General features: G+C 46.6%; 1 protein-coding gene across 1 annotated transcript; it reads right to left on the reverse strand.

Annotated features, from left to right (window-relative positions):
* Positions 1 to 2,951: 2,951 nt before the first annotated feature.
* On the reverse strand, positions 2,952 to 7,784 carry PIM1 (Pim-1 proto-oncogene, serine/threonine kinase). Its single transcript, XM_033152559.1, has 6 exons — positions 7,525 to 7,784; positions 7,176 to 7,282; positions 6,928 to 6,978; positions 6,413 to 6,779; positions 4,764 to 4,940; positions 2,952 to 4,293 (listed from the first exon to the last, which is right to left on the reverse strand). Exons 1-6 carry the CDS (start codon positions 7,604 to 7,606, stop codon positions 4,136 to 4,138), a joined length of 942 nt encoding a protein of 313 aa, XP_033008450.1. The 5' UTR covers positions 7,607 to 7,784; the 3' UTR covers positions 2,952 to 4,135.
* Positions 7,785 to 8,164: the final 380 nt, after the last annotated feature.

Raw genomic sequence — 8,164 nt, forward strand, 5'->3', positions numbered from 1 at the left:
GTAGGATTGTTATCTTCACTCAGCCAAAGATTATGGCACATTAACTGCATGATGGTGGCTGACAGCAGATGCTGCATGTCTACTTTCCCTGACTTTAACATTCAGGTTATGTCACGGTCCTGTGTTTCCCTGACATCTACACACACACACACACACACACACACACACACACACACACACACTGCAACCACATTGCTGTCTGTGGCTGGGAGACAGGATGTGCTGAATGCTGTCGGGTCACAGCACCAAAGATCCCAGACCTTAGGGAAAATGGAGAATTAAGTGTGTGGTGCTCATTTCCTATAATGTGACATTTGACCCAGAGTTTCAGTGAACTGGCAACAAAATTCTGCCACAACCATTTTTGGAACAAGTTCAATTAACTACAAACTCCCAAATCTGGTTTTCCCCAAAACCTGTGGCAAAGATTTGAGCCAAATGTCATGTTTTGTACTGCTCCCACAAGTGTATTTTGACTTGTCAAATAAGGTTTCATAGTTTACAAAGTTAAATCTGCTTCAAACCTCGTGCTTTCTTCCTTGCTCTTCTATGGGCCTCAGCTTTTGAAAATAATGTGTATGTACTTACTTACTTACTTACTTACTTACTTGTTTGAATTATGGTGCTGCAGGAGACTCTTGAGAGTCCCATGGACTGCAAGAAGATCAAACCTATCCATTCTTAAAGAAATCAGCCCTGAGTGCTCACTAGAAGGACAGATCCTGAAGTTGAGGCTCCAGTACTTTGGCCACCTCATGAGAAGAGAAGACTGCCTAGAAAAGACCCTGATGTTGGGAAAGATGGAGGGCACAAGGAGAAGGGGATGACAGAGGATGAGATGGTTGGACAGTGTTCTCGAAGCTACTAACGTGAGTGAAGGATAGGCGTGCCTGGCGTGCTCTGGTCCATGGGGTCACAAAGAGTCGGACATGACTGAACGACTGAACAACAACAACTTACTTGCATATGCAGTGCAGGGCCCAATGTGCTGTAATTTTCATATTTCATTTTCCATGGGATCCTTGTTGAGGGAGGAGACTCATGTCATTTCCCTTACTGACATAGCAAAGGGTGGGGGAAGATAGTAGCTTCCTATTGTGGCTTGTTTCTATCATTGAATCAGCCTCTGTGCAGCTTGACTTTCTGGTCACTTTGTCTCCGTTGTGGGAAGTTTTTCATAGAATAAGTAACAGTCAACCACCACTTACGGGAATAAGGGTGGGCCTATGGCGGTCTCACTAACACACATGCACAAATTTAATTGAAATTCATAGGACCTGCTTCCATGAATTGCATTTAGGAGGCAAATGTTTGAAGGCAAGTAGGCTGGTGTTGATAGCTGAACTAATTTAAGGGCCACCCTACATATGTGAGGTTTCTATGATCAGATCTTCTGACATTTTAAGAAGTGGAATATAACTGCAGTGGATTGCAGCTTATTTCAGAGCCATGGTATTGTGTGTAAATAACCCTTTTCCCCTGTGCCATTTCCCCAAAATTGTCCCACTGAAATTGCAAGCTCATCCTCTTGGGAAAATGGCACCAGCAGAGGGTTAAAAAGCCCTCTTATTCAGCAGGCAACTGCTCAATAAGTATTTAATTGAATTTACTGAAAGCTCATAAATAACTTTGCATTTTGCAAAGTTTGCCTCCAAAAAAAAAGGTGTATAAAGGCCATTTCCCCTGCTGTAAGATTTGGTGAAACCCAATTTGGTGTTCACAAGAGAATTAGGAAGCACTGAAAGCACTGTATTTGAAAGCTCATCCCAGCACCTCCTGCAGTCAATATATTAAAAAGAATTGTAACTAAAACTATCAATATTTTGGAAAGCAAAAAAGATTGTGTGCTTTTTTTAAAAGGAGCTTTGCCTCTTCACAAAACAAGTGGTAATTGTGGTACAGAAACACCCTTCAGGCTATAAGCCTGTGCATGTTTGCCTTAGAGTAAGGCCCCTGGAAATCAGGGGACTTCAGTAAGCCGAAATGGAGTTAGGTTGCAACTTAAATAATACACCAATTGCTGGTGCAACTAACACATAAACTCCAGTCACACTTAAAGGTAAAGGGACCCTTGACCATTAGGGCCAGTCGTGTCAGACTCTGGGGTCGCGGCGCTCATCTTGTGTTACTGGCCGAGGGAGCCGGTGTACAGCTTCCGGGTCTCGTGGCCAGCATGACTAAGCCACTTCTGGCGAACCATGCAGTGCACGGAAACACCATTTACCTTCCTGACAGAGTGGTACCTATTTATCCACTTGCACTTTGATGTGCTTTTGAACTGCTAGGTGGGCAGGAGCTGGGACCGAGCAATGGGAGCTCACCCTGTCACGGAGATTCGAACCGCCGACCTTCTGATCGGCAAGCCCTAGGCTCTGTGGTCAGTGCCACCCACGTCCCAGTCACACTTGCATGCATGCAATAATAAAAATGGGGCAGTTCAATGGGTTTGGCCATTGTAGTGGCAGAGCAGAAATGGTCAGATATGGGCAAGTGAAGAAAATATAGGGTTAAATATAGGCTACTAACATGAGTTTGGCCAAACTGCGAGAGGCAGTGAAGGATAGGCGTGCCTGGCGTGCTCTGGTCCATGGGGTCACGAAGAGTCGGACACGACTGAACAACAACAACAAATAGGCAAAGCATTTCCCAACTTTCTCTTCTGATTCATTAACTAGCCCCCACCTTCTCCCTAAACTAGAATCCACATTCTAGGTTGGAGAATTTATGCTGCAATATAACTGAAACATTCATACCCAAAGTAGTTTATTGGTACCATTAACCCAGCATTTGCAGGTTAATGCAACCTTCTGTGGCTTTCTTCTGCTGACATTTTCTAGCCAGAAATAGGGCTACAAAGAATTTGAGTTAAACATTTTGCAATAACATTGTGAATATGAAACAAACTGGGCATCTGAAGTCTAGTACTGCCCATTGAAGAGCCAGACATCCGATTAAAATCAAGTTTTCCTTTTTATTTAAAACTGCATGTATAAAAAAAATAGCAATTCTGAATTCCCTGTACAGTATTAGCTATTAACAAAACCAGCAGACTACACACCAAATTACTTATAGAAGCTTGACAATGTTGAAGTCCAGGGTATCTTGCTCCACTTTAAGTAAGAAGACTACTATGTACACATCCCCTCCCCCACCAATACCTGTGAAAACATGTCTCAAACATTCGGGGAGGCTGAACAGCCACAGCTGGAACTATTTACAGATGGCTGAGTGGCAGGTCAGCTACTCCATACAGTGGCAAGACATCAAACAGAGCAGAATAGGCAGAAAATAACCCAATGGAGGAAGGAAGTTGGGAAAGGGGAGGAGAGGGGCAATGTGACAGGATATCAGGTCAGCAGCTGTAGCAGTGAAGTGTAGGCTAAGAACCCACATGATTCATAAATAAAATAAATAAGATCCTAAAGTTAGGATATTCCATTAAAAAACCCTAGAAATAAATTAAAAAAACAGGAGTAAAAACATTATAAACTGCAATCTTCTGTACACCAAGCTTTGTTCCTGTATTGATCTGTACAAATTTACAGTTAATTGGGTTGCATTGTTTGTGCACTTGAGGGTGCTAACTCAGAGTTCATGTTGGACAGCACATAGCTAGGGTTTGCCAGTGGATCACCCACGGCCTCTTTTCAAGCAGTTCTTTTAGAAGGTGGAACAAACCAAAACTCAGGTAAATCTTGAGGCAGCAGCAAGGAAGGAACGTTCAAGTATTTTCTTTCCCCCAGCACAGCTCAGTTTGCAACTGAAGGCACTCAGAACATGGTGACACAGTGAAGACAGGGGCCAGTCCAAATCGGTATTTCCCCATCCCAGATTCCCCCATTTGAGAGTCTGCTCTAGTTGTCTGCTCCACTTGTTTCATATTCTAGGATTCAGCAGGTTATGAACACACATGGAGTTGCTCAAGTCATCTAATGGCAAGGAGGTTTGCAAAGCGGGACCCAAAGAGTTTAAATCCACTCGACCAGGAGAGATGGTTCTTTCAGGCTTGGAAATGTCTCCAGGTAGCCTGTGTCTGCAATGAGATGATAGTATTCCTGGTAAAAAAAAATCTCCACTCAGCCAGAATCAGTAGGGCAGAATTCTGTTTTGCACCCCAAAAGGATAAGACACACTGCTATTTTCTAGACTCATGCAGTAGACTGTGCAGGTGGATCTCAGCTGTTTCCTGAGACAGAAGAACTTCTTGCATCCAAGAATGGTTCAGAATGTCTTCAAAGGATGGCCGGTCAGAAGGCCTCAGAGCTAAACACCACTTAATGAGATGCTGGCACTCTGCAAAAAGAAAGGACAAAGTTGGAATAGGTGCACTGCTGAGGAGAATCTACAAAACAGGACACTGATGATGCAACAAAATCTCAACCTGCTTTATAAAACAAGACTGTTTTACATGGCTGAAACAATGTTTAACTAATGTTTATTTTGCTGTTCATACCAGGGTGTGTTTGCTTCAAGTTTGACATCAAGGGAATGATTCAAAATCTGACTGGAAGCCCAATAACAGTGTTTAGGAACACTTGCTTGTGCAATTTAGATGGTAACACGCCACTTAATTTCAAATTCTATGTTTTTCCCCTCAGCAGCTGAAGTGCTACTTGCATGCTTTAGCATATAGCAGTAACATCTAATATAAAAGCTGTTTGGGATCATCAGAAATACTTCCAAGTACTGTCCCTCATAGCAGAGATTGGATGAGCCCTGTCCGCTAAGTTATCCCCTATCTCATTAGAGCAGCAGACACTTACCAGGAGAAATCCTTTGCCGAAAATAAACTTGACCTCTTATGATCTCCTCATCATGTTCAAAGGGGATATCACCACAGACCATGTCATAGAGCAGTACTCCAAGCGACCAGACAGCAGCAGATCTACCATGGTACCTGTGGTAGCGAATCCATTCTGGAGGACTATATACACGAGTCCCTAGAAGAGAAAGAAGAGGAAGGTCTCATCATGAGGTTTAAAATTCCTACAAATCACCTCGGTGGTGATTTTTTTCAGCGCTTGGACACACTGATCAAAGGACCAGGAACTTCAAGAGAACTAGTTTTCAACTATGACAATGCAGTTAGTAAAAACCAGACATGAACTTCTGAAGACAAGCTGCTTAAGATGTTGACAAAGATGGGGTGCCCTTATTTTTTAGTTGTGCATGTGGTAATGCTGAGATGCAGCTTACTTGCACCACAGCAGTAGCTCTTGGCATATGCACCCTTTGTTATAGTATCTGATCTCTCTCCCTCACCCACCTCCTTGCTGGCAGGAAGCAAGGATACTGAGGTCAGAGTTGCTAGTCTGGTTTCTACCCACGTGACTCTTGTTTACAAACTTTGGGTTGTAAAAAAAATCCTCATGATCCACCAGGGGGCACCAGAAGCTTAAGTAATTGTGCAAGAAAGGGGGCTACTGAGGGAGGAGCAAACCCACCCCTGGTCATTAACCGTTAAATTAAAAACAAAACAAAAAATGCAAGGCAGCTCATGCCACTCAGGAACTCGGAGGTAAAAAACACAAACAAAACACAAACAAACCAAACTGAAAGCCAGCCGTGATTTTTTGAAAGTCAACAGCTCATGAAAAGAGTCAGTAGCAACAGCTAGAAGCTTGGTTTGTTTTCTGGAAACAATGTCTGTGAGCAGCTCACATTTCTATTCGAATCTTAAATACTTGAATCTCTTCCCGCCCCCCACATGCACATTTTGTTAAACAAATTATTGATTTGTGCTTCTTAGCAGGGAAGGTAAAGTGATATGAATGTAAACAGATCTCTTCCAGATTAGATTTCACAACATTCATGCCATGACGAAAAGCAACTTTCCATTTAAACTGATTAATTTAGTGAGGTGGCAGAGGCAGCAGTTCTTAGCAACTACCTCCTCCATTTTTTGTACTTCGTAGGGACAAACTACAAAACCCTTTCAGTCATCTATCAGTTTTAGAAACATAGCAATCCACATACTTTAAGATTTCCCCTTTAGTTACAGATTTTGATTAGCATTCAAGGTTTTGAACAGTATGCCTGCAAACATGTTTACATTCAGCCTTGCACTTCTGCACTTCCTTGCAAAATTAGTAGCCACTCAGATTTACAACATATTTACTGCCTGGTTCCTTCACTTTCTATTTTCACACCACAAATAAGAGGGTAGGTTGAAGCTCATTAAAAAAAAACCATTAGCAAAGTCTAGCAGTTGATTGGAGTTAAATCTCCTATCAACAGAAACTGTGTGTAGGCAATAGGCGATCAGAATAAAATGTATTTCATAAGAACAAGTCCTACAGCTCAGAGGAAGAACATGTTCCATTGCTGCAAAGCACTCAAACCCAGGGAACACAGTGTTTCAAAAAGGAAATTCCCTGGCTCGAAGCAGTGAATGGAAATTGACAAGACTCACCATCAAAGTCAGTGTACACTGTGTCCTTGAGCAGCGCTCCAGATCCAAAGTCTATAAGTTTGAGCTCTCCACTGCTCAGGTCAATCAGGATATTCTCGTCCTTGATATCCCGGTGCAGAACCCCACAGCTGTGACAATGTCGAACCGCCTCCAAAATCTGACGGAAAAAGCTGCGAGCCAAGTCTTCGGGCAGAGCACCCCGCTCCGTGATGAAATCAAAGAGATCCTGCACGGGATCAGGCCGTTCCAAAACCAAAATAAAACTGTCCGGCCTCTCAAACCAATCCAGGAGCCGGATTACGCCCCGAAAGCCAGAGCCAACCTTCTTCAAGAGCAAGATCTCCATTGGTACCCTAGTTCCACCAGGCTGCAGTGTGATTTTGGGGGGGGGGGGAGAGAGAGAGAGCAGGATTCATGAATAGGAGAGTCAATCGACCTGCATTGTGGCAGATCATTGAAAGCTGAAAGAGATTCTCTCCAGCAACATCGGGGTATTCCTCTGCCCAAACACTTACCAATTCCCCCCATTCCGAAACCCGGTCGCGGGACACATGCTTGATCGCCACCTACGAAGATTAAAAAAAAAAAATTGGAGTGAGCGAACAGAACTGGTAGAAAGAAATGTCATGGGTGGTGGGGACGGAGGGAGGGCTGGAATGAATGGAAGGGATATTTTTTGGAGAAAATTGGGGTGAGGGAAAACGAAGAGGGAGAACGATGGGGAGCAAATGGGGGAACAATCCACCCGCGGCCAAGCACTCACCGGAGCTCCATCCGCCAGCCGGGTCCCCGAGTAGACCGAGCCGAAGCCGCCACTACCGAGCAGCGGGCCCACCTGGTACAACTTCTCCAGGGGCTCCTTTTCTTTTCCTACGAAGGGAGAGAAAACGAGGGATCCGGGGGGGGGGGGTCAGTCCATTGCGCCTCCTCAGAAACGCTGCTTTCTCTCTCCCCCCTCCCATCTCTCCGCATCAGCCGCTCCCCAAACAAAACAAACCCCTGGCCGCCACCCCAGCCCCGCCTTCGCCTCACGACCCCCACCGTGAGGGACGCCTGCAGGCCGCCCGACACCCCACCCTCCATCCATCCTCTGCCCCTCCGGTGTGGCTAACCTGGCAGGGGCTTGACCGGGTGCAGGTCCCCTCCGGGCGCGGAGCACAGGTGGGCCAGGGAGTTGATCTTGGAGAGCAACATTCCCGCCCCGTCCGCGTGTTCCAAGCAGGCCGGGACCGGCGGCAGCGGCGGCGTCTCTGAGGCAGCTGCTGCTGCTGCTGGGTTGGCGTCTCCGAGGCACGGGCGGGAGCTGCGGGCGGGGTCGTGCCGGGCCAGCCTGCTCCCTCCCGTGTGGCGCGACGGCCCCGGCCTCAGCCGCCTGTAGTAAAGTGGGAGGGAGCAGCGCTGGGGCGGAGCCGGGGAGAGCCGGCGGGCAGGTCTCCAACAGCGGCGAAGCTCCGCCCACCGGCGCGGCGCCGGCCAATCGCCGCCGCAGCCGCCAGCCCGCGCCTCGGCTCTCCGTCAGAATGGAAAGAGACTCGACGTGGCGGGAAGGAAAAGGCGCCAAAGAGAGGGGGGGAAGGAGGAGGGGGCGACGGAGGGGGCGAAGGGGAGCGAGGCTTGCTCGGGACCTGTGGCGGGAAAAAGGGAGAAGACAATGAGCGAGACAGGCTCCCCGGGGGCTGCTCCGCCGGGGCAAGGCAGGCAGCCCATGCCGGCTCTGTCAAAGGCAGCCCTCCTCTCTTAGTCACTCGCTGC

Source organism: Lacerta agilis, chromosome 6 (assembly GCF_009819535.1).
Source record: "Lacerta agilis isolate rLacAgi1 chromosome 6, rLacAgi1.pri, whole genome shotgun sequence".
Taxonomy (NCBI): Eukaryota; Metazoa; Chordata; class Lepidosauria; order Squamata; family Lacertidae; genus Lacerta; species Lacerta agilis.

What these genes read in the sequence shown, in the direction of transcription:
- PIM1 (XM_033152559.1), bottom strand. Translation starts at nt 7,606, where the DNA reads ATGTTGCTCTCCAAGATCAACTCCCTGGCCCACCTGTGCTCCGCGCCC. An exon ending in TTTCGGAATGGGGGGAATTG is followed by an intron (nt 6,780 to 6,927) that starts GTAAGTGTTTGG and finishes ATCACACTGCAG; the next exon opens with CCTGGTGGAACTAGGGTACC. An exon ending in AGTGTACACTGACTTTGATG is followed by an intron (nt 4,941 to 6,412) that starts GTGAGTCTTGTC and finishes TTTCTCTTCTAG; the next exon opens with GGACTCGTGTATATAGTCCT.